At 27.7% G+C, this 26,054-nt stretch overlaps 1 protein-coding gene across 1 annotated transcript in view; it reads left to right on the top strand.

The window, feature by feature from the left end:
* Positions 1-2,488: 2,488 nt before the first annotated feature.
* LOC129961735 (protein brother-like) overlaps positions 2,489-26,054 on the top strand; it is a 43,272-nt gene continuing 19,706 nt past the window's right edge. Inside the window, exons 1-3 of the mRNA XM_056075286.1 lie at positions 2,489-2,634; positions 7,509-7,595; positions 10,032-10,127. Coding sequence (XP_055931261.1) covers positions 2,518-2,634; positions 7,509-7,595; positions 10,032-10,127 — 300 coding nt within the window. The 5' untranslated portion in view covers positions 2,489-2,517. The remainder of the gene's footprint in view (positions 2,635-7,508; positions 7,596-10,031; positions 10,128-26,054) is intronic.

The following is a 26,054-nucleotide window of genomic DNA, read 5'->3' as shown; positions in this document are numbered from 1 at the left end:
CAATGGGAGTGGAATCTAAATTTCACATTGTTTTAGATATTCCATCCTGGTGAGGTAATTATACACCTTATCCTGGGAATGTTAATGGCATCCACTATCTTGCACACATGATATGGTGGATTTTCAAACATCATAGCCTTGATAAAGTTCGTATCTGTGATTACTGGATAGCCACTACGATCTTCCCCTTTCAAGTCACAATTCCTAGCTCTAAATCTCTTAAACCTATTGCAGGTGATCATAATCGTCTTAGTACCACTCCCGAAAATGCTACAAATCACGTTTCCAGTATTCTTTGCACTATTGCCTTTTTTTAAAGCAATGAACATGACGCAACTGCTTCCTTTGGTTATCCATATAACCAGAAGTTTAATAAAAGACTTTGCCAACTAACGAAAATTCAAGAACTATTGAAACCGATACCATAGACGATTAATAGATAATTCTGTATCTTTATATAAACATAGTCAGTTAAATTCACCTACCATGATATGAAAGAAATTTGTAGAACACCTTACAGATACCAAACAACGTATTTTTTCAGCCATCGGCTAAGGAAAGGTCAGCAAAGAAAGCTGGCTTATAATATGCTACTGAGCAAGCTGAGAATGCACTCAATAGTAAGCAAGGAAGGGTTACAAACTAGGAAACATCAGTTAGTAATTATATCACTTCACTCTCTGGAATTCAAATGAATACTTTTTATACTAAACTCAAGTACGAATCGATCCATTAAAATTAGATGTTATAAGGCAACCAATTATCTGAGAAAAATTAACGATTCACTCCCTTGATTTGATTCTGGATTGAATTTACCGAAACACATTCATATAAATCGGCTCTTCTTTTTTTTTTTTTCATTTTTCCCGATTTATTACTAATAAGTTAATTTCCTAAATAATTCCTTTCATTTTCTAAGCACAACGACTTACTAAGTAATCTAATTATAGTGCCAGATTCCATTAACCTGCTATGTCCGGAGGTCAAGAACCTTGAATTCAAGAAATCCATGTCACTTCAATTAAATCGGCAAATCGATCCATTTCCGCAAATTCCAACAATGATAGCAAGATTGGATTCAGTTTTAGTTATTGCAGACAGGTTTAGTAATTACATCTAACAGTACATTAATTATTATATCTTTTCAGTTTTAGTTACTACATCTACTTTGAACTAACGCGATGGCTACAGTTTGGATTTGTAGAAACGGACTTCGTGATTTTGAAATTTGGTTAGATGGCGAGGATGGCATATTTTTATTGGGGTAAACGTCTCTATATTTCAAAATTTAACTTGGGAAAAAAACCCGGATAAGTAGGATAGGAGCAAATATGCATCTATAAAGAAGCGAAATATGTTACGAGTGTAGAAACATTCAAAAGATACATAGTCATAGATGATAATCCAAAATTGATATTTATTGTTAAAGTCTATATAAATTCTAAAATGAAGGGAAAAAACCGTAAATTATAGCAATTTTCCATGTTATTTCAAATTATTCAATCCATAACTGTCTTTAAGGGAAATGCAAGGCCCTGTTGCCAGCGATCTGAAATCATAAAAGGAAAAAGTTGACAATGCGTCCAAAACTTTTATCAATACGGGAGAGAATTTCCTCCTCATAAAAGTGAAACTAAAGAATCGGTAGAAAGAAATTTACAAGGCAGTATTGAAAAAAAAATCAGTTTAAGACAGTTGAAGCTATAGCTATTAAATTTTGTGAGAAGAATGCAAAATAGCATTTAATTTTAAGGCGTGTGTAAATGCAATTTATTGCATACCTAAATAAATTTGTGTGTGTGTGCGTGCTTGTGTTAAATTTCTATTTTCATATATTTTATACATGTGTTTCCATGTTTGTTTTATTCATATTCATGTATCCACTTACTATATTTCTGCATATTTTTATAATTATAATGTTTCTGTATTTTCAATACTTTTTCATTGTTTTACATTTTGCTGCTCAGTATGATGCGTATTTTCCGTACTTTTTAAATTATGGATGACTTTATTCTCCATTTTACTGAGTTGATAAACTAGTTGGTGAGTTATTAAAGTTGTATAAAGTGCCAAAATATATTTTATATTTCTAAACATCAAAATTTCGAAAGCGTTTTAAATATAAATCAGAATTTCGTTAATTTATACACTTTCTTCCTTTACATTTTTATTTTAAAACAGTTCTTTCTCTTCTGTTGACTACTGAACTGCTATTATCTCCATGGTTTCTTAATCGAGAGTTAACTGCAAATGATTTCCTACCTGAACCAGTTATGGGCTTTTAACCTCTCCGTATTGTGTAAACATGGTCCACATCCATCATCTTTATTTGAGTAACTCTGTCATCGGTGACGCCCCCTATCGACTTACGGCCACACCTACAACGCCTCCCTCTGATGTCATGAGGCCAATGACAGAGAAGGACCACTCGTGCATGACGCCCAATCAAAGAAGTGAAGGGCGATCAGAGAGAGCGAGTTGACGGAACACTGAGGGATGTGATTGCTGAAGCCGAGGATGCTGCCTTTCGAATCCGTGTCCAGGTTCCTTGTGAACATGCCAAGGGTGGTAGTGGATCAGAAAACAAAGTTCGAATCCGATGATTTGTTTAAAAAGTTGAGTCGAGAAAGCGAGGTAATTTGTTTTAATAATCAAATGTAATATATATCAATTACAGAGTTTAAATTTAATGCCTCTTTCTGCTCGAAAAGTTGTTCTGATCTAAATTTAGAGAAATATTTTTTATTGAGTCGACAAGTGTACATAAGATCATGCCTGTTTAGATGGTCGTTCAAAAAACAGTGTGAAAACAAGATTCAAAATGAAATAGGCACGCTTGTACAATATAAATACACAAGTATTCATTTCAATGATATTTATATATACAAATTAGTTCACTAAAGGGTTAATTATGTCATTTTATATACCATTATGTTCTTAATTTCTGAATAATACCAATGGTATTTAGAATTTTTTGAAACTTTTTTGAAATTAATAAATAACACTCGATGATTGTTACAGTACTTTTAATGCAATATTCCGTTTTGAGTAATCATACATAAATATTACTTCCTGAATTTTTAAGATGGAGAATTAAAAATGGTATTCTCATTATGATAATTTGGATCGCTTGGTCGCAATAAATCGAAATTAAAATGGTTATTTTATTGCTATTGTTCGTATTGACTATATTGGTTGTTTACTAGAAAGTTTACTGATAGTTTATTTGGTTTTTCAGAGAAGTATACTTGAAAGTACTCACATTTTAATTTCTTTTTAAAATAAATTCCGCTAGTTTCGATTTTCGTGAAGTTTTATTTTGTATTCAATTAAATAATTTTGAATTGATTTTATATCCTAGTAACTTTTTTCCCTAGAGTTTTAAACAACGTAATAGTGACTAACTACGGCATTACAAAGTTTTTCCTCAAGCTTTGAAATGGATAGAAATGAAGCAAGATCAGTTCAAAACGGCTTATTAATGATATAATAAGGTTTTACGATATAATAAGGTTTTACTGTAGCTAAAATGACTACAAGATTTCAACTTTTTACATTGGTGGCCTGTTTTTTCTATCTGAAATAGTTTTCACATTGAATTTAAAGAGGTAATGTATTTTTATAGCTCCAAATGCACATAAAAGTAAAGAAATAAAATACTGAAATTAAGCAATTAACTGAGGATAATTAAAATCTTTAAGTGAAAAACTCTTTATTCTTTTTGCCTGATTATTTCAAAATTCTCTAAAACCTTTTTTGCAATAATTGTTCTGACTTCCGAAATTAAAATTTTTGTTCTATGGAGATCGCGATCAGTAATTTAAGAAGTATTCCCTAATACCAAATTTAATTTTATTTAAAAATACTATAAAAGATCCTGAAAAAATGCATTTTAATATTCATATTTCCTTTTAATTATATTACGCAATTTTTACCTATGTGAAATTAACTACTGCGAATGAAATGTAAGAAATATCCTAATTATACTATTTTAAAGATATTTATTTTTAAAGAATTCTTTCTTGATTTTTAGTATTTATTTCCCGGATAAAGAATAAAAAAGCATTTTTTTTTTTTTTTTTTTTTTTTTTTTCAGTTTAGCTTACTTTGATTGACGAAGACATATTTCCATAGAATAAAAAGTATTAATGTGTTACTAGATGCTATTTAAGATGGATTTGAGAAGCATTTTGCTGACAAATAATAATCAAATTATTAATCATAAAAATTATTCTTATTGTAATTTTTATCAAAAATACGCAACAATTACGCCTTCTGCTATGCTTTTTTTTGTTTGTTTTATTAATGTTTTTTTTTATTAATTTGATTTAAGCTGTCACTAAGAGAAAAATAATGGAAAGAAAATAAAGTCATAATTTAACACATATTCTTTTTTGACTGCTGTTTTCAGTCTTAATCATTCTAAATAAAGCACTTCATGCAAAGAGTAAATGGACAATCATTTGTTTTTTCGGACTTAAAATGATTTTACGGAATATAGAAATGAAGTAAATATAAAGTATATAAAAAAAAAAAGTATGTGCGTGCAATGACTTTTTAGAGTCCTGTTGAGAAATTTTTCTTAATGTTTAATAGCTATTTATTATTAATTAATTAAAGACATGTGAAATATAATTCAAGTATGAAAGAATGCTTGAGGATTATTGCTGTGTTCGGCAAAACGTGAAGAAATGTAAAGTGCAAAAATAATATTAAATAAAAGATTTACATGCATAAATTATTTCAAATTAACATTGGTATGAGAAAAAATAAAATATTTCGCTAAAGAAGAGCAAACTCGTATTATTTATAATAATAAAAAACATTATTCATAATCATATAAAAACGTCAGATATTGAATAAATTAGTACGAATTATATTAAAAATTTCGTTTTGGTTTTAAATTGGGGTTATTTTTTATGGAGACAGCTTCCATTAAATTCTGCTTCATCATTAAAAATAAAGAAACTTTCTGCAAACTGCAAAAGTTTACTATGCTGTAAATCAAGTATTATTATTGATTTTACATAAAAATGTTAAGCATTTTTAATAATATTAAAATAACTTCAACAACGAGGTTTATATGATGATTCTTAATTAGTAAGGTAGATTGTAGAAAATTTCAGACAAAAGTGCAATAAAATAATCTTTTTATTTCCTTTAAAAATATTCTATTGCTTCACGATTTATTTTTTTCTTTTCACTTATCGAAACTGCATTATTACAGTAGACAGAATATCAAAATGTAATTTTTCAAACTTAATTCCAGTAAATGTGATTTTATTAAAGTGTATCCCATTGTATTTATACTAAAATATCTGATAATATTTTTCTGAAATTGTTTCAAAATCAATTTTCAGCCGTCATTTCCACTTTTAACCAAAATCTATTAAAATGGTTTCATCGTACAGCAGAATATTAATTGAGTCCACACAAAAAAAATCAATCAAAAATGAATTTAAAAAATCAATAATAATTGGAAATAACATAAAATCATTTCTTGTAATCATTAAAAATCATTTTCTGCAGTCATTAAAATCATCAATAATAGGAAAACAATTTTAAATGTCGAAAATGAAAATAATCATTAATTGTTGAATAAATGCATCAATAATTTTTAAAAAGCTAGCTTTTTTATCATGATTTTATAGCTGTTAAATTAATACATTATAATTTTTTTCTAAGAAATAAAATTTATCTATAATTAAATTATCTATTAAATTCAAGTTTTCCATTCAAGTCAGGATTATTAATCCGGATTGTTGGGGCTCTTTACATTTTTTATCTTCTAGTGAGAAAGTAAATTTCATTTCCTATTTATATCTTTATATTATGAACGGTTATTTTATCAACCTTTGTTGTTTATAAACACTGACATTCATATAAGAACATGTTTCCCATTCGCATAAACTTCTTTTTCAATTATGTCTTTTTAAAAAGATGAAAAACGTAAAAATTCTTAATGGTCTAATATTTCTTCGCTTTCAACATTTTAATTAAAATTTTCGCATTATTTCCGTGCCTTCTTCGTAAATTTAGAATTTTAGATTAACAATTTATAATTTTGAGCAGTTAATATAGAAATATATCTTTCTTTTCTCATATTTATGTAAGATAAATTAAAAAAAGACCTTGTCATGTATTATAAACAAAAAGAATGGAGGTTAAGATGAAATGTGAAATAAGAAAATATACTTATTTTAAAAATTAATGGAAGCAAGAATATGACAAGGAAAAATTATCTTTAAAACAACATTATTCAAAGCGCTGGACATTTTTGACTTTCACTAGAAGCAATACTTTTATTTGATGTGTTTTGATTAGAAATTATTTTATATTTTTATGATCTTAACGAATAATTTTTTCTTTTTTCATTAAAAGAAATTATCTATATTTTTTTTATTTTGAATTAAATTATTTATTTTTACTATCGAATTTATGATATTTTTTCACATATATAGTATCAAAAAGAAAGGAGGGGTTAAGTTACGTAAAGTATTGATACGTAAATTTTATGATGCTCTATATGCAATCGCAACATTCGTTAATCTTCGAAGACAATCAAACCAAACACTAGAACTGAAAGCTGTTTCTGAAAATAATTTATGTTTTGAATTTGCACTAACTCAATGAATAAATCCATTGTAGATATTTAATGATTACTCTAATAATAAAAAAAATGAAGGAAAAGGGACCTTTAAGCTGTTTTTCAAAATAGCTAGTTCAGCTAAGTTTAATTGCTCCGTTATTCAAAATATAAATAATTAATTTTCATAAATAAATTCTCTATAAAATAATAGAAAAATACCCTGAAAAAATAACATTATTAGATAAATTAAGAAAGAAATCATCAGAATCATTTTAGTGAGAAAAAAGAAATAATTTCATTCAGAAAAATGAAAAAATTTCATATTTCCATTTCGCCTATTTTAAATGATTTCAAAATGCTAAATAAGCTGACATGCTATCTTCTAATTGCGACATTCATTATTCAGCAATCAAAATAAAAAAAATAAACATAAATGATGTACTTTGGTCCGATAACTACTAAATTTGGCAAGTTGCTTACTAAGAAAGACTTTGTAAATTTTTTAGTTAAAAACTTGCATTTTGATTTGCTGCATATTTGTAACGATAAAATTTTATGACAGAATTTTCACTTACCACCTGGTGAGCTAAAGTTTTGAAATCTTGTACCCTTAGGCGAATTCTCGGTGATAGCACATTATTTTTACATTTTCAACCCATAAATATTAATTAATTTATTCATTCAGTTAAGTTTTAATATCATATAAAAATGCTGTATGATAATGATAAATGATAATGATAATGTTCTATAAATTTTGGATAGTAATTTATAAATTGAAAGATTTAATACACTAAATAATAAAAATAAATAAAATTATTTTCTAAATACTTTAATAAAAATGTGTCTAAAAAATTGTTTTTAATAAAATTATCTGCTTTTTCTGAGTTTTAAAAAATAATTTTTCCATTCTTGGTTCCAGGTAAGGTATACTGGCCACAAGGACAGGCCCATTGATGAAAGACGAATGAAATTCAAAGCAGCATGTAAAGAAGGATACACGGAAGTAGTAAGTAGTAAACTGTATTCTCCAATCTCTTATTTATTTGCTTCTTGCATCATCCTTTCAAATTCCTCCAATCTCGAAAATTATAATCGTAAAAATTTCATTAATAAGCCAGCAAATATGGTCTCTCCGAAACTTTTTCATAATGGTGTTATCCCCTTCCTACATAAAATTGTGAATCTTAGACAAAACCAGATTTTGTTCAAAATTTGATAGAAATAGGGTTTGACGGTTTTTCAAACCCGGTTTAAAAAACTGGTTTTTTAAAGTAAATTGGTCCTATTTGAAAACCGGATTTTAAATTTAGAAAATTGGTTTAAAGAATTCATATTAGCATGTAAAAATTAGCTGGAGCCGAATAAATGTTTCAAGAGAAGAATCGGAAGATGAAGACGAAGACGAATATAACGATTATGAAGGTTCTCTTTATTATGTTTGTAACCTAGAACATTCTATTCCTATTTTGTCTGACAATTACAAATAATCAGTTTCACAATTTAGAAAAAATTGTAAGTTCTTTAGAAAATCTCCAGTAAGAAACACTATTCTTCAAAATTGTATCAAAAAAGAAAAAGGAAAGGAATTAAATTTAACTCTTGACTACAAAACAAGGTGGAATAGTATGGAAGATATGATTGGAAGATTTCTGGCAGTAAAATAATGTGTTGTTTTAGCATTGAATGATATTGCTTCTTCTTATATGTGGAATGAAGCTGAGTATCCTAAACTTGCAGAACTTGAAGTCTTGGGACCGATTCGTCTAGCAGTTTAAAGCTTAAGGCGACGAGATGCCAATTATTAATAATTGAAGGTATATTTAAATTTCTGTTAAATGAACTAAAAAATTTAAACATTTAAATAAGTTTGAAATTATTATATGCTTTGGAAGAGCGAATTCAAGAAAGAAGACAAGTAGAATTAACAACTCTTTTGCTGTATTTGCAAAATCCATAAAACATTTCTAGTTTAGCGAAGAAATCTAGTGTACTCTCTTTAGTTTCAAAAACCGAAATTATTAAGTTATCTAGAAAGATATTGTCTAGAATATTTCCAAATTCTTATGTGAAAACCAATTCTGATGAACATCAAATCGAAGAAATTATTCATCAGAGTAATGCTTTTTTAAAAGAAGCCATGGAAAAGTCAATTCATAAGTTTTTTGAAGACCCTAAAGAAAAGCTTACAAATCAAAAAACACTAAAAGCTGCATTTCCATTATTTGAATCAACGAATCAAAGAACAACAACAAAAAAAAAAACTGTTATTTGATGCCATGAAAACTATAAAATCAAGTCCAGTAGCTAGCAAACGAATATTTTCAATTTCGGACAATATTATGTCCACAATAAGAACAAGACTTAGCCACTGTTCAGTGGATTTTGTTTTCTAAAATCCTATTTTCTTAGGAGAAATTAAAATTAGTCAAAATAATATAAATATTATTTGAAATTTTTGTTTGTGTTTTTGTTATTTTGTATAAGTAATATATATATGTAATCCTTAATTTTTTATATATATTTTGACTTTGATAATGATTTCATTTTTTGTTATTTTATATAAATTAAGTGAAATATCTTTCCCTATTCTATTTTTTTGTCAAAAATTCGAAAACCGGCTAAAACCGGGGGTTTTTTTTGGGGGGGGGATATTGAATTCGAAAACCGGTTTTTCAATAAGTCGGTTTTTGTATAAACCCTAGATAGAAATCTATACTTTAGATGCTAAACTTGTATACCAAATTTTATTTATCTGGCTTTTTGCATTTTGTAGCATGTTATTTTGTAATCAGATTTAAACGGAATATATTTAAAAATTTGATAGAAATCTTAAAATTTCGTGTAAAATCCAAATAAGAAATTTTCTTATACGTATCTCTAATTTGTTTTGAGTCATCGTGTTCAAAAACGGATTAATCACAAAAATGTGTTTTTCGGACTCAAGGAGTTCTGAAATGTGATGAGTCATCAAGATTTCGAGAGAGATTATTATTGTTATTATTATTATTGATGATTACAACATTTTCTATTTGTAATTTCGTATACAAGAAAATAAAAAAAAAGTCAATCCGATGAATACATAAAATGTATTTACACTTCCAATCTGCATGCATGTGTCTAATTTTTCATTAAATCCGCAAAAATTTCTACTGCTTCTTCAATTCCCTGTCTCTGTCTATAACTCAAAAATAGAAAAAGTTACATAAATGAAACTTGGTTTGTGATCTTTACACCAAAAATTGTAAATCTTAATCAAATTTGAGTGAAATTTCAGTTAAGTTCAATTTTTTTATGTATATTAGGAGATTAAATAAAACGCACCGTATTCTGTAAATATACAAAAAAGGCGAGGGAAGAACATACTTGCTGGATTTTAATCAAACTTTGTTATATGTTAATTCCTTTATTATGACATTTTTTTCTTTCTTTTTTATTTGTTTAGGCATTTGTGAGCACTGGAATAAATTTTCAACTTTTCTTCGGTCCTTATGCCGATGGTTGCCGGGATCGTTGTGAATTCGAACAAGACAAAGGAAAGGTAGGAGCATGTTATTTATCTTCTCGAGTCGCTAAATTTTATTGGATGATATACCTAATGCCCTCGAAATATTTTGCGCTTTTGAATTCTCTAGTGAATATTTCCTCAGATTGATTACTAAAGATTTAAAATTCCTTAAACATAAATAATGCTAAGAATTGAAAGTTTATATCACGGATAATGTGATTAATCTGGTATTATTAATAATTGCACGAAAATTTACCACCCAAATTGTAAATTCGTAACGAATATTAATTTCATGTAGTTCCACTTTTTTTTATACTACCTGTTTTAGATGACCAATTGGTTTGACCAGAATATTAGTTACATTTGATTTCAGATAAATCGTTTAGATATAACTTCATGTCCGTGATTTCACCAAACTGTCTGACACTAAAACCATGATTTTTAATTGTATAATTTAAGTTCTATTTATTGTGTATATGAACTTTTCTAATGTGGATAATCTCATAACATTAAAACATAAATAAATATCCAGATAATCTATTTTCTAAATTTCGCGATATTGTAACATCGTATTTTTATCTGTGTAGTAAACTACACTGATCATATACTTCATCAGAATTCTTTTTCGTTAGCTCTCAACAACTGAAGAAAATCAAGTGGTCAAATATTGAATGAAAAGATGAAAAACACTTTGAATTTCTAGGCAATAAAGTAATCTATTGGTGGAAATTAGAAAAAGAATATTTTTAAAAAAATTTCAAAAATTCAGAAAAAAAAATCGCAGTATTAAACTTGTATTATTAAACAGACAATTTTTTAAAAACTTCGTAACAGTATAAAATTTATTTTTGTGCAAAGTTTTTCATTTTTATTTTTAATTAATTAAAATTTTTTCTATTTTTTTCATATTCAATTTTCTTTGCGTTTGATTCATAAAATATTAGTTTGATTATTGCGCATCTTATATTAGTCATAGAGTATTATAGATTATAATTTTTTAAAGACGATTGAATATAGTTTCTAAATTATAAAGAAAAACGCAAGAAAAGTAATTAAAATTAGCAGATGAAGCATCCTAAACTTAATAATATTTAAAATGTTGATTTGGAAAATAGGCTAAGTTTTAATTGTTAAAAAATATTTGTAAAAAAACATTATAGCAGTAACGTTTATGATTTTTTTTCCTTCTAATTCTTGTGTAGAATAACAAGCGGTAATAGCAAATGTTTACATTTCGTGGATTGTTTGCTAAATCACAAAATTTCGCAGAGTTTACTAGAAATGAAAACTAGTCTTATTATCTTGATTTCAATTTTCTCAAAAATTGATTGTTTTTCTTTTAATCAGTGTGATGTTAATTTTCATAAATGATTGCTAAATATGAAAGGTATGAAACGAATTCTTACCTTCCTTCTGATAATTTATCAGGTGAAACTAGCAACTGAAATAAAAACCATATTTATGGAAAGTGAAGGAATTAATTTTAAATATATATTGGCCCTCAAAAATAATTTCTTTATAAAAGTAACAAACTTTTTATTTTTATCCTAGGTAAAAATTTTGTTACAATAGAGTTATGTTGATATAAGTTTTCTAAGATTTAATTATATTGAGACCATAAGACTGGTTAAATATTAAGAGTTCTCCAAAACAAATTTACTTTATGACAAGATAAAATTATGTACCGTAATATTGTTGTGTGACATCATGCAGCTTTTTTTTACGTTATTATTTAATAACTTTTCTTGAAACCCATATCTTAATAACCAGAAGCAGTTATATCCCCAAAATTTTCTTATATACTCTGTAACAAACTTGTCATGCCAGAAAAAGCTTTATATGGCTATATACGAAATATTACCTTTTCGATTCAATTTGGCATTTTTGCTGAATCTATCATGTCATCATTGGCGAGTTATTTGGCGATTAATACATGACATCCGTTAATAGTGCCCAAAAATCGAATTTGTTTTTCAACCGATTTAAACAAAAAATTTGATGCAAAACTCCACTTGAAGTGACAAAATACCATACCAAGTTTGATATATTTAAATCACTGCATTTTTTAATTATCGAGTTATTTGTTTCTGAAAGTACAGACTGACAGACAGTCAGCCCGTAGTTAGATTTGGCTCAAAATTTGATAGCTGTCTACTCTATAAATGTTATATCTGTGTACCGATTTTTATATATCTAACTCTCTTCGTATTGTAATTACCGTGTTAACTCATATTCCAACAACCGGGCAGATCAACTTCCTCTGAACAGATTTAACTCAAAATTCGATAGAAATCTGCAAATTTGGTGTATATAAAATACACCAAAATGTATAAAGACCGTATACAAAATTTAAGCACAAAGCATTTTTTAATTATCTTTGCCGTCATGTAGATTCATCAAAATATCGACTTCAAATTTTTTGACTTTTATATATTTTCTTTATACAACGTATACAAAAAGTAATATGAGTGAAATCAGTCCTTAGGTACATCTTTAAAAATTAATTGTCACTTTGATTTAAACATCTCTGAATTAAACGTATATAGAAGTTTATCATACGGAATTTATAAAATACAGTCGGAAATATGATTGCAAATAACTCTATAACTTGTTCTCTGTATTGCAATATTTAAATCTCAAAGATTTTTAGCTGTTCGCCTTTCGTAAGTTTAAATATACTTTTACAAATTTTATTAACTATTTTAATTTGAAATCTAGTCTTCGTCATTTTTAACTTATTTCTCAAACTATTTCTTCCCTCAAATTCTTGAATAGTAAAAAGCAAATGTGACATTTTGATTCAAAGGCGTTATATTCAAAAGGATATTAAAATTTCCAAACCAAATTTATTTAACTGAATGCATACGAGTACACACGAAAAAAAATCTGTCATTCATATACGAGGTTAGTTATAAAATATGCCATTAGTAAAAGAAAAAGTTTAGGAAAGCCTGATTTATTCCCTTTTCATTACTTTCTTTTTAAATTTGAATTTCGGCTTTTCACCTCCCTAGCTTTTTTTTTATTTCCCATCCAGAAAGTTTACGCCTTTGTTGGTTAGTCTTTTCTCTGCAATATGGCAAAACAAAATCTTCACCGCTATCATTAGTGGTGTAGAAAGTCTTCTTGAAAGGACCAACCTGAGAGATTATCGTCAGGCTATGATTCACCCCAGGTGGTCTTGATGTCGCCCTTTCTGCCATCGCCGCCCTTCCAAGGCCAGAGGTCATCTTCGAACGCCCTCTTCACTTGAGCTCGATAGCAGAGACATAAATCTCAATTAACAACTGCAAATTAGAGAAAATGTGTATTTTGCAGTACAAATGAAGTATAAATTGTATCTTTCTGAATCACTTGTATGCCGTTATTTTTTAATGATTTTGCAAATTTTAATAATTTTGTTCATATTTACCAGCATATAAAATTTACGATGAAAATGCATTGTAAAGATCCAAAATTTCAGCTTCGAGACTCTCTGTGTCCGAAAAATACAAGTTTTTGGAATTTTGAGAATATAATTATTCAAAAATGCAGCGAGCATGATAAATAAAATTTGGTATGGATTTCGTTGCAGAATCGTGAATCAGATTTTAAATAAAAGCTACGATGTATATCGATCTATCTATTCTTGAGAATATGAAAGCGATAACTTAAAAATTCATTAAATAGATGGGGGAACATTAATGTGTGATTGCAATGCTAAAATTGTATGTTGCAAATTCATCAAAGTGCAGACTACAGTTCTATATGTGCGTATACAAATACATATTCAAATTTGATAAGTCAGAAGCATGTTAGATAAAAAAAAAATTGTATCTAGATATAACATCAAAATTATAGGCCAGATCGAATTTTGGTGGGATTAATCCAAAATGTATTCTTATTTCTCTTCTCTGCACTAAATATAACATGAACCGTACAGTGAAGGTATAAACGTAAATTGAAAGGAATAATACTCCCATTGACTCCGTTCCAGTCCATTTACATCTTTAAAAAGTTTAAAAGGTTAAAAGTCAAAAGATTCACCACAAAATTTAAAATTGCGGTATAATCTTTGTTTACGTCTTAATTCGAAAATTCAAGAAATGTTTAGTTCAATCTTTTGCCTCGGTATAAAATGAGTCCACAAGAGAAGAAAAGAGCGAATTTTATAAACTTAAACGATATTTTTTTTCGTTATTCAATGTTTTTAATCAGATATTTTTTGCATTATGTTTTATCGGTTAATTTAGGTTAATTGTTCATCAGTTAAGAGCGAAAAAACATATGTTTGCTAATAACAAGAATGTGAAGTACAAAATAAAAGGTTGATTCTGCTTAAACGGAATGCAATATTTCGTCCAATTTGCTGTTTCAACAGACTAAAGAGGTTCGAGATATACTTCGAAGCAAGTGAATGTACTTGAATAGTTAAAACATGAAACGTATCAGTAACGAATTAAGTTTAATTAACAATTCCAACAGTTCAATGGAAATAAAAGCTTTTTCAGACCAGGAAGGGAATACATAATATATACATATACATAATATGTGATTATTTTCTTCTACCCTGATAAAGAAAATAAACCGCATGACTAGAAATCATTGTCAATCTCTTTTTAATTTTTTTTTATCAGAAAATTCCAAATCCGAATAAATGAGTATTTGTGGAAATTTATACGCATTATAATTAACATGTTATTCGTCGCATTCATGATGCGGATAATCATAGAATTTATTCATTGGTTTAAATTTTAAGTCAAGAAACAATACAATTCCTTTCTAATTATATTTTATTACTAAAGAAATCACTATAGGTCTATTGAAACATACATTGCTTTTACGAGAGCAATTTCCCCTAAATTATGGACAATTTATGGACAAGATATGTGTTGATCCATTCGCTAAGAAAAGTTTCAAATACTGGTGGTAACGTTTTTTTTTATTTTTTATTTACTAATATATCAGCTTTAGAATATATTTTGACAACAGAATATCAGATAAAGCAATAACGATGACACATTACAATATTTTCCGTTTATGATAAAGTATTACGAATCGAACACATTAAATTTAGAAATATATCATTGTATGTTGATTGTGTAAAGAACATAAATAAATTAAATTTTGTGGTTCCGCTTGAAATTGAAATATTTGTTGGTGAAAACTTTAGATTTTATTTAATCTGATATGCCTATTCCATATGAATACACTTTTAAAATACCGAAGAATTTAGAGCTTTAATTTTACTGCAAAATAAATAAAACTCATTTAAATAAAATTCTTATGAACAAAATTTAAAAAATTCAATTAAAATGTTATTTAATGTTTTTATTTAATATCTGATACAAATCAGACGGCGTTGATCTGAAGAAATATTTTTATCATTCATTTCGTATCATTTTTAGTATTATTTAGTTAGTATTATTTTTTATCTTTCATTCTCTTTTATTTAGCACAGCATATGAAAATATTTCCTCGTTCATGTTTTCCCTGATTGCGACACGAAATATTCAAAAATTTCAGCATTAATAATCATAATAATAATACTAACAAAAATCTCTTACCATTTATCCATCTACCAATATTTCCACAATAAATCCAGACCACATTTTATTTTTTTTATCCTGCGGTAACACTGGTTTGATGAATACTCGGGTAGTTTTTCATATGCTAATCTGGAATTTTCCACCCTATCATTTACCTCCCACGGAGATGTAGTTAAAGAGCTTTAACATCACAATTTGCTACTTGTTACATTCACGATGGGGTGCATTGTGGCGTATAGAACGATAGGAAACACGTGCAGTACATGCCCATTATGTTATTCCTCTTTAAAACCTACTAGGATGAAATGAAAAAAAAAAAATATGATAATACGCATGCAGGTAAAACATAAAATAGAATATTTTTATTCTGTTCAGAACATCTTTATTCGAGTACATAAAGAGAAGGTATAATAATCATTTTTAAAAAAATTGAGCACAAAATTTTGACAAATCTCCTCATTTCAGAACTCTCTGAATCCGAAAAGTACATTTTTGAAATTAGAATGTTTATCACTTTATCTGCCTATAAACAAAATAACTCAAAAATGTCTTGATCTAGACGAATGTAACTTGATATATGAACTTAATATTAAATAATTAATAACTAGATTAATAATTAATAACTAGATTTCTCTCAAGCTTTAGACGAAAATCCATTCAGAAGAATTGTATCTATCTAGCTAAGAAATAAAAGTGAAAATGTCAACTACAAAATGTAAAAAGCTAAATAAATAAAGTTTTGTACACAGATTTAGCATTTAAAAATCAGATATATTGCATACCAGATTCGGAATCAAGTATGTCAAGTAGTTGATTATCTGTTGATCTGTGATGTTGCATACATGTAAGCGCAATAATTCAAAAACGGATAAAATAAATGAAATTAAATGAATCATTAAATAAATGAAATTTAGTATATGCGTGAATATGAATTAATGCATTTTCAATGCGAATGCATTTGAAGTTCTGTACCGAATTTTGATTTCAATTAGGAAATCAGGAAAAAGATTGAAAATTTTGGAAATTTTTATTCAGTCAAGAAAAGGATTTGACAAAAAAGATATCCAAAATATATATTCCATTTTCTAGTGTGTTAATCGCATGGAAGTTATTAATTACCAAAGATGGATAAATATTGCCGGCCAGTGCCATGCAATTAAAGTATCTGTCTTCTTTATTATATCAGGAAAATCGCAAATTAAGATATGAGGATTTGTGGAATGCGCGTCTTTTCTAATATATTCACAATTTTATGTGGGTAAAAGGGGATAATATTTTTATTACAGAATATGCACGAAGTTATTGGGAGACCATTCACACCGGTTATTATATTTTTCGTTTCAAATTAAATTTTTCAGATGGTTAGTATTATTGAAAATAAATTCCTTCCAGAGAATAAAATGAACTGAAATATCTTTTCCTCTCTCTTTCTTATTATACATGTTTTCTTTTATTTATGGAGCTTAAGCTAAATTATATCGCTAAAGTTTATTTATTACTATTTATCTTTAAATCCCTTTACGCAATTCTGTTTGCAATCATCTTCAGCTCTAGAGATTTAATTGAATATCCAGAAATTTAATTCAAAACATTAACTTACCATTTAATAATTGCAAACTTTTAATTTCGATGGTGACTGATCAAGTTTTCTTGTATTAACTGTACACATATTTATGATTAATATTTACTTTATGTTGAGTCAAGTTTAATTTAACAATAAAACTACACTGTGAAATTGATAGTCATGTTGCAAATATAGGAAATAAATAATTGTATACTTAACACGTTATTATATTATGATATTGTTATTGACTTCAAGCTTATAACATTCATTGGACATTTCTATAATCCAATGATCTCATCACTAAAATAAAAATAATAAGTCTTTTCCCCATGATATAAAAAAGAAACTGTCATTTTTTAAAAACATTGATGATTTTGCAAAAAACGCATTATTACTTGGTAAAAACATGCTGCTCTTAAAATTGCAACTTAATTCAAAATTTGAAATGATTTTAAATTTATCCTGACTGGACTTAATTCTGAGGTAATCGTCAATAACTGTTTTTTCTGTATCTTTTTATTTGTCCTTCTATTTATGAGTTTGACTTACTTTTATATACACATTAATATTAATAATATTAATAGTTCGTGATAAGAGTCAAATGACAAGAATTAACTTGATAACAGTTTTATTTAATTCATTTTCTAAGCATATTTAATTTTTTTTAAAAACAAAACAATAAAAACGTATTGAAATAATCTCGAATTAATTAATATATGATGAAAGCTAATAATTTTCCATCGAGATAACCATCTTTCCCTTATTTCAAGAAGCTGGTATTTCTGAAATTAAGTTGAAATAAAGAGCGATATAATCTTACACCTGCGTCAAGCTTAATTTTATATTTGCTTTTAATATGCGGCTCAAACGAGAATGCTTTTTCCATAAATTCTACATGCGTGAATACATATTACTTGAGTTCGAACTCTAAGTAATATTTATTGACTTACTTAATATTTTAATACTTGATTTATTATAATTAATAAATTAATTAATAATATTAAAATATTTTATTACTTGAGTTCTAACTTCCTTCCACTCTTCCTTCAAAACTCTCTAGAAGTCAATGAAATTTTTTAAAGCAGATTGTAAATATTAATTCAATCATTTTTTTTTTTCTCTTTGAGAAACAAATAATTTTTCGACTTCTTAAAAATAATATTTAGTTGAATAGATTCAAAATCCACTTGCCCAGATGTAATGCGCTTTGGAAAATAAAGCTTTAGTTGTTTAAACATACTATTATATTATTTTCAGTCAATAATTTGAGAAAAGATGATATTGCTATCTAAAATGTTCGTATCAAGGAGTGCTTGATTTCAGTATATATTTTTTGAAGTAGCGTGTTCTATTTGTATCGAATTACTATACTTTGAATAATGTCTATGTTGGCATTTAGTAGACCTGCCAATGTCCGAATGTGTATGCCCGAAGGGAAAGATCAAATTACCAACTTGAGACTGTTTTTTAACTTCGTCTAATCTCTGAATTCTTTCCAAGAGGTGACACTGTGAAGTCTCTATCGATACTCCTAAGAAATTTAATTATTTCTGAAATTTTATCAAATATGTGCATCATAAACTATTATAACCATTAACTTTCATAACATTTAAAGCGTCGTTGCCCTGGCCTACGTGTCGCGCGTCTTCTCCTGATCTGGGAGTCCCGGGTTCGAGTCCAGGTTCGGGCATGGTTATTCTCTACCGTGTGCTCTATCTGTGAGGTGTGTGAAAGAACCCGCCTGTAAAAAGAGGTTATGCAAGCGAGTGTGTGTGTGACATCTTCGTAAGAGCTAAAGTCAGACTTCTGCTCTCGGGTGCTCAGCGGTCCTTACCCCCAGAAGGGTCAGGGGTCCTTACCCTTCTTTCCCAGATCTCTTACTTGGTTTGTATTGGAATTCAATCCAAGGGGGATAAGCAACAACAACTTTTAAAGTTATTCAAAAGAGATTGTAAAACACTTAATATCTCATTTCAAATAGTAGTAATATAGTAGTTGATTCGATAGGCAAATATAGAAAACTCTGTTGGTTTTATATCTCTGCATATAGAAAATTTTTGAACTAGCGTTAATGTCTCACTTGCTTTACAGTAACTGCTCTTATACTTGAGCAACAATTAGCCATAAAAGAGAAACAAAATCTCATCACCACTTGATAATCGGATTGCAAAGACACAAAAATTCCTTAGATAGATAATATGCTATGGTAATATGAATAGACTAGATTGTTCCTCCTTTTTCTCTACGTGTGTAGGTCCATGGTTTTGAACTATCAATTGATGAAGGATTTTATTAAACTTTTGTGGCCAGTGACAGTCCCAGCGTTAACGCAGCTAATTCCAGGTGATACAGCTCCAAATTATTTAATATTCAAAATCTGGAAGTCAGCTAGATTCGTGAGAGTTTGATATTCCCAACACATGTTTCTTACGCTTTCTCAATCTTCCACAAATTATAAAATGGTAAAGTATATAAACAGTATACATTTTAATTTCCTTTTCTTCATACGCTGTCTTCTATTAATTGTGAATATGGCATATAAACGCATTAAGTACATATCAACTGTGCACATCTTGAAATACAATTTGTTTCACAGATATTGCTGAAAAAAATACAAATAAGGAATTGTCTCAAAATTAATTGCTGAGTTATAAGTAATGTCTTGTACAGTTTGCAAGTTGGCGTCCTGGCATAAGGGTAGCGCGTTTCCCTCGTGATCTGGGCGTCTCCGGTTCGGGCATGGTTGTTCTTCTTCTGTGTTCTGTCTGTGAGGTGTGTGAATGTTCCCCCTGTAAAAAGGGGGTTGTTTGGGGGCAAGCGAATGTGACGCAGAAGTAGCTAAGTCGTATTCTTGGTCCTAGTTGGCACTACTGAAAAAAGAAGAGAAGCTCACTCTGCTTAAATCGCTGACAGATAACTGTCAGCGGGCTTGTAAAGTGCCATAAGTCACAACAGCAACAATTTGCAAAAATAGTTCAACTTTATATAGTAAATTATTGAATTTTAGGAACAGAAATTGAAATCAACAATATAATAGTTAACTATTAATTGCCTAACAGTTCCAATATAGGTAAAAATGTAGCTAGTTAAGGCAAATTATTAGATATAGGTAAATTCAATGGAGCTTAATCGATTTGAACGTATTAGATGTAGATAAATTTAATGGGGCTTCATCGATTTGAACATATTAGATGTAGATAAATTTAATGGAGCTTAATCGATTTGAACTTTATAAAGTTGAAATATTTGTCAAATACCTGGAGTTTCCAGAAAATATTAAAATATCAGATTATTCAATTGTTTTTAATTATTTCATTGTAGCTAAAAATTTTAATAAAAAGAATATTTTTATTTTTGTTTTCTTTAGTCAAATGTACATATATACCTCGTGATCTCATTGATCGTGACTAATATTTTAAGATCCTTAATTCATTTTGAAATTTTCTTTGTTATACAAAGCCCTTAATCTTAAAAAAAGCAATAAAAATTTCCTACTTAAAAAAATATATATTTAAATATTTTTTATGTGAAAAGTCCTGTTTATTTTAAAGTTTTATTTTATTCAAAGTGCTGTAAACTTTTTCTTTACTAACTCTGTAATTTCAACTTCAAATTAAATCGTCATGGGAACTTAGGGTAATGCACGTCTCGGAGTCTCCAGTTTTTCCCATTTTAATTCAAAAGAAGAATATTTTTATTGATATTAATTATATAAACAATTTTATGTAGCAAATGTTGGCAAAACAAAATAACAAGGCATTTGACTGTGGAGAATTTTATAAATAACAAAATTTTCAAATTCTACAAAAAATATTTAAAATGAAAATTTAAAAGGAATTTAAAACATAATAGATGAAGACTATAGAATTTTTTTAAATAATTTAAATACTATTTACTATACTAAGATCAATTAATTTTAAAATTATACAGCGACATATTTTTTAATTATATAAAATAGTATAATAAATGCAGATGAAAATGTGTAAAAAACAGGATTACTTCTAGAAGAATACTAATGAAATTACAATATTAAACGTATTAAAGTACAAAATTAAGTGAAAGCAAGCATTGAATGACTCTGAAAATGCCGTAAATATAGTGGCATCGGATCATTCCTAAATTTGAAGGCTTCTTGTGCCGTTGCCTATTTCTCCTGTTTGATTATAATGTCTTGCTTAATCTTTATTATAGGGGGTCCAAGCACGAAATTCAATCTTAATGGATATCTTAAAGTTTAAGCTGAAACTAAATAATTTAAGATGATATAATTTAATATCAAAAGCAGCCATAATCCTTAAAAAGTGCATTTCCGAAAAGATAAGTGTCATGTAATCAGATAATAGAAAAAAAGGAAAACAATTAAGAAGTTTACTCATAAAGTGAAATTATTATTTATTTTTTAAATTAGAATAATGGCTTTTATTAATTTATGTATTAAGATTTGTTTCATAAATGATAAATTAATAATAAATAAAATAATAAATTAGTTAATAAATAAAATTAACCATGCATTATTTTTCAAAACTGTTTAAAAATTAAAATAAATCTTTACTGTGCTTTTTAATTTAAAAAAATACTGTTTTCTCTCGCTGCACTTCGTTTTAGATTAAATTTCTCTTCATTCTAATTGTTTATATATATTGCATTTTTATTATTATCATGCCCACTTCGAACTAGCCGAATTCTACAGTAGTGTCATCCAAAGAGATTAAGAACCCCACTTTCAAATACTCCAAGAAATAAACCATCACGACTTCGCACCAATCTAGCGATACGGATTGTACGGACGCTCCAGAGAGACGATCGCTTCACAGATGTCGTCACTCGTAGGGCTGCAGCAGCTCCCAATAACAGGCTCATTACAAGATCACGGTACGTTGCCCTGGTTAATCACTTCACACCTCTGGGACACGGAAGCACCGACTCTGCTCGAATTTGCATGCCAATCTTCTGGGGTAACGAGGAGAGTTCCGTCCTTCATTATCTCGTGCCCATTTTGCGCACTTTCATTCTTTTCAACAGGTGGCGATGACTTTTGTTGTTCTTGAAAGTTCTCTCATCCGTTAGTCTTTGCTATTAAGCAATGAAAAATCTGTGTTAAAATCTCGTGTCCTGATATGAAACAAGCGATATAGCTCAGAATGTGATCCGGGTTATTTATAATTAAAAGCTTTAGTTTTATGACTTATTAACTTAATATTTATTGATTTGCCCAATTAGCATTCGTGCTTTAAAGCATCCTATTTTTAAATATAAAAATTACAATTAAGTTATGGAGTTCTGATATAAAATATTTGATACAAATTTTATGAGAAATCCATAAACGTCACAAGCTTTATCTTTGTTGAATCAAAAAACAACACATTTGATACAGCTCAGAATGAGATCCGAATTATTTATACTTATTAGCTTTATTTTTTAAGACTTATTAACTTAGTATTTATTGATTAACCCACTTAACATTCGTGCGTTGAAGCATCCTATTTTTATTTGTAAAAATCCCAATTAAGTTATTAATTTTTCATATAAAATATTTGAAACAAATTTTATATGGAATCCATAAGCGCCACAAGCTTTATTCTTGTTGAATCAAAAAACAACACATTCGATACAGCTTAGAATGTGATCCGAGTTATTTATACTTATTAGCTTTATTTTTTATGACTTATTAACTTAATATTTATTGATTAATCCACTTTACAATCGTGAGTTAAAGCATCCTATTTTTATATGTAAAAATCACAATTAAGTTATTGATTTTGGCATAAAATATTTGATAAAAGTTTTACATGCAATCCATATACGCCACAAGCTTTATCTTTGTTGAATCAAAGAACAACAAAAAAGTTTTCTGTAATTATACAGGTCAGAATTTTAAACTATCAAGGAATTAATATGGTTAGAACTAACATTTGATGCCACAATTAGCAAGCAAATGATTCAATTCATTTGCTTTCGTTTTTTTAAATATGTTTTTACATTTTTTGCTGATTATGATTGATGAAAGTTTCGTTAGTTTTCAAAAAATAGAAACCTACTGTTTGTTGACTAGAAAATGTTCTATAAACTTCCATTTTTCTATTGTTACACTTTGATGACCTTAAATCGAACAGCGCATGCTCATCTATGGCTTCACCGGGAAGAGGGATGTCGGATTAGATGCGTATCACACCAGTGAACACTAAATTCAACTTTGTTTAATCCCTGACTTTCTATTTGTTAGAAGGTTTCTGCCTTGTGCATCCTTCAGAGCAAAGGTTACAAGCACTTTTATAGAGGGAAAGGGGGGGGCGGAGGAATTCGGAAAGTATAAAGGTAACATTTTCTGGTGTAAATTTGTTATATTATTATGCCTACTCATGGATTTTACTGATGGCTTTGAAGCTATTTTCTTCATTATGCCTATATGATGTAATTGTTGCTTAATTTTTTTATTCCATTAAATTACGGAAACGAAAATTCTTTTAGCATTAAACGAGGGAGAAACATATCATTTTTTGGAGTACATGGAATTATTTATTGTATGTGATGAATTATTAGTACACTTGCATTAATTAAAAATAATGCTTACTTTGAGAATGTTGTCCCAACAAATAACAAAAAAGGAGCCTAAAATTTGCTTAGAAAACGGAATTTTAAATAGCCAAGACACAGAAAGAAAGATATTTTTTTTTTTAAATTTTTACACCGAAAAATGCTTATTTAACTTGTTTTTTTCTTTTATTGAAGAATTTATTCAAAACTTGACTACCTGCTTTTGGTAGCAGATGTAGATTCACTCTGGAAAATGGTTACATTCATATTCGAAACTATAATAAATTATTTCAGTTGCCATTCACAATTTCACTAAATTTTGTCTTATTTTTTCAATTTATTGTTAACATAATAGCTTTTGTAAAATTCTATTTTATGTGACTTTATGCAATAATCTAATAAATCTAAATCTAAAATTATTTTCAATAATCTATGACACTACGAATAACTACGAAATGTTAAACCTTTTGCTTTCTCATAGTATCTTTATTTTTATTTATAATAAAGATGTGTGGTGTGTGTGTGTGTGTGTGTGTGTGTGTGTGTGTGTGTGTGTGTGTGTGTGTGTGTGTGTGTGTGTTATTTTTTAAAATGTCAATTAATTAAAAATTAAGCAAAATTTTGACAATTTTCCTCAATAATATTCGAAAATATTACAGCAAAAAAGTGATTTTTACATCATCGTGAAATTTAAAAAAATATCTTTTTAATTATTTTAATTTTTTGACTTATAAATAAAGATAAAAAATTTAATCAATTTTTTAAAAAAATATTTTAAGCATATTTTATAACAATTTACTTCACACAAAATAAAACTAAAAATAATTTAATCTGAACAAACTAAAGCTGCGTATACGGAAAAAATTATCTTTCATAAATGGTTGCCATCACTTTGACAAAAGCTCAAATTAAAAGAATACGTTAATTCTTACTGCAAACTAAATCTAGAAAAGTGCGATTTTAAGCATGTAGTCTGTAAAAAATGAAATAAACTTGATATTTTCTAGAAAGATAACTGAAAGGAAAATGTTTCTGTTAAAATAATTGTTATAATTCAATAATTTTGTAATATTTAAAGCAAATATGATATGTAACATAAAAATAAATCTTGATTATTCGTTGTTGAATAATTCGTTGTATCATTGCATGATTATAAAACAATGTCCTGTATTTCATATAAAACTTCAAAAAAGTGTTTGATTAGAAAAAACATTTTTTTTTTTTATTAAATGAAAAATAACCACTTCCGCTTCAGTTTAAAATTCAAATTTCCCGCGAGCTGACAAAATATTAAAGACACTTGGTAGAATATTAAGAACTGTATAAAGCTCCAATAATAATATTATTAGTTATTTGAATATCAAAATTTGAAGTTTAAAAATATTTTATTTGAAAAACCATTAAGAAACCATAATATAATTCAAATAATATACAAAATATTTAATTGAAAATTTTTAGTGAGCATTAATCTTGGCCAATCAACTAATCGCCACAGGCGGCTAGTTAAGAATGAAATTGCGGTCGACAAAATGAATTTGAGAATTATAATATTTTATTTAGTATATTCTTTTGCATTAAAAATAAGGTAAATGAAAACATTCGTTTACTGACGCTTTACATTTTTTCGATTATTAATATTAAATAAGTATTTACTTTCTCACGTATGTTTCCATGGAACATATTTTTACACCATACAGTTTCCAACAGTTGATTTTTAGCATATGATTTAATTTTAACCTTCGCTATAAAACATTTCTTATGTTATAAATATTTCATATTTTGCACAACACATACTAAAGATTTTAATGTGATTTTAGACTGTTAATTAAACACTTTTATTAAGTAAAATTATAAAATCATAAAAATCCCCAGTAATACTAAATATATTAATTAATTTTAAACACTTACTGAATTTTTTAAATGTTACCTTTAGTGTGTTACTTTTTGGGAGCGTTACAAATGTCCATTTTCCACATTCTCCTAATTTTTTATGCAAATATCAAGTCAGATATTAAATATATTTATTTTTTATTACTATTTTTATATTCTTCATCCTTAGTTTAATTTTTGTTCATTTGTTTTAAACTGAGAATTAAATAATATGAGCTTTATTTTCATTGTAATTATTTTTTTCCATCTTTGATTTATCATTTTATAGGTAGCCATTATTCGAATTTTTTTAATTGCTAATTTATTTATTTATTTTCATTCTCAAGGGGTCTGAAATGGAGGCATTGATAAAAATTTTGTAATAGGATTATATGTGATAGCAATGATTTTTTCTTTAATTTTATTTTTTCATATTTATCTTTTACTTCTTACTAAGAAGGTAAA

This window comes from Argiope bruennichi, chromosome 2, assembly GCF_947563725.1.
Source record: "Argiope bruennichi chromosome 2, qqArgBrue1.1, whole genome shotgun sequence".
Taxonomy (NCBI): domain Eukaryota; kingdom Metazoa; phylum Arthropoda; class Arachnida; order Araneae; family Araneidae; genus Argiope; species Argiope bruennichi.
The sequence above is the reverse complement of the archived record's forward strand: the minus strand, read 5'-3'. Positions and strand labels throughout refer to the sequence as shown.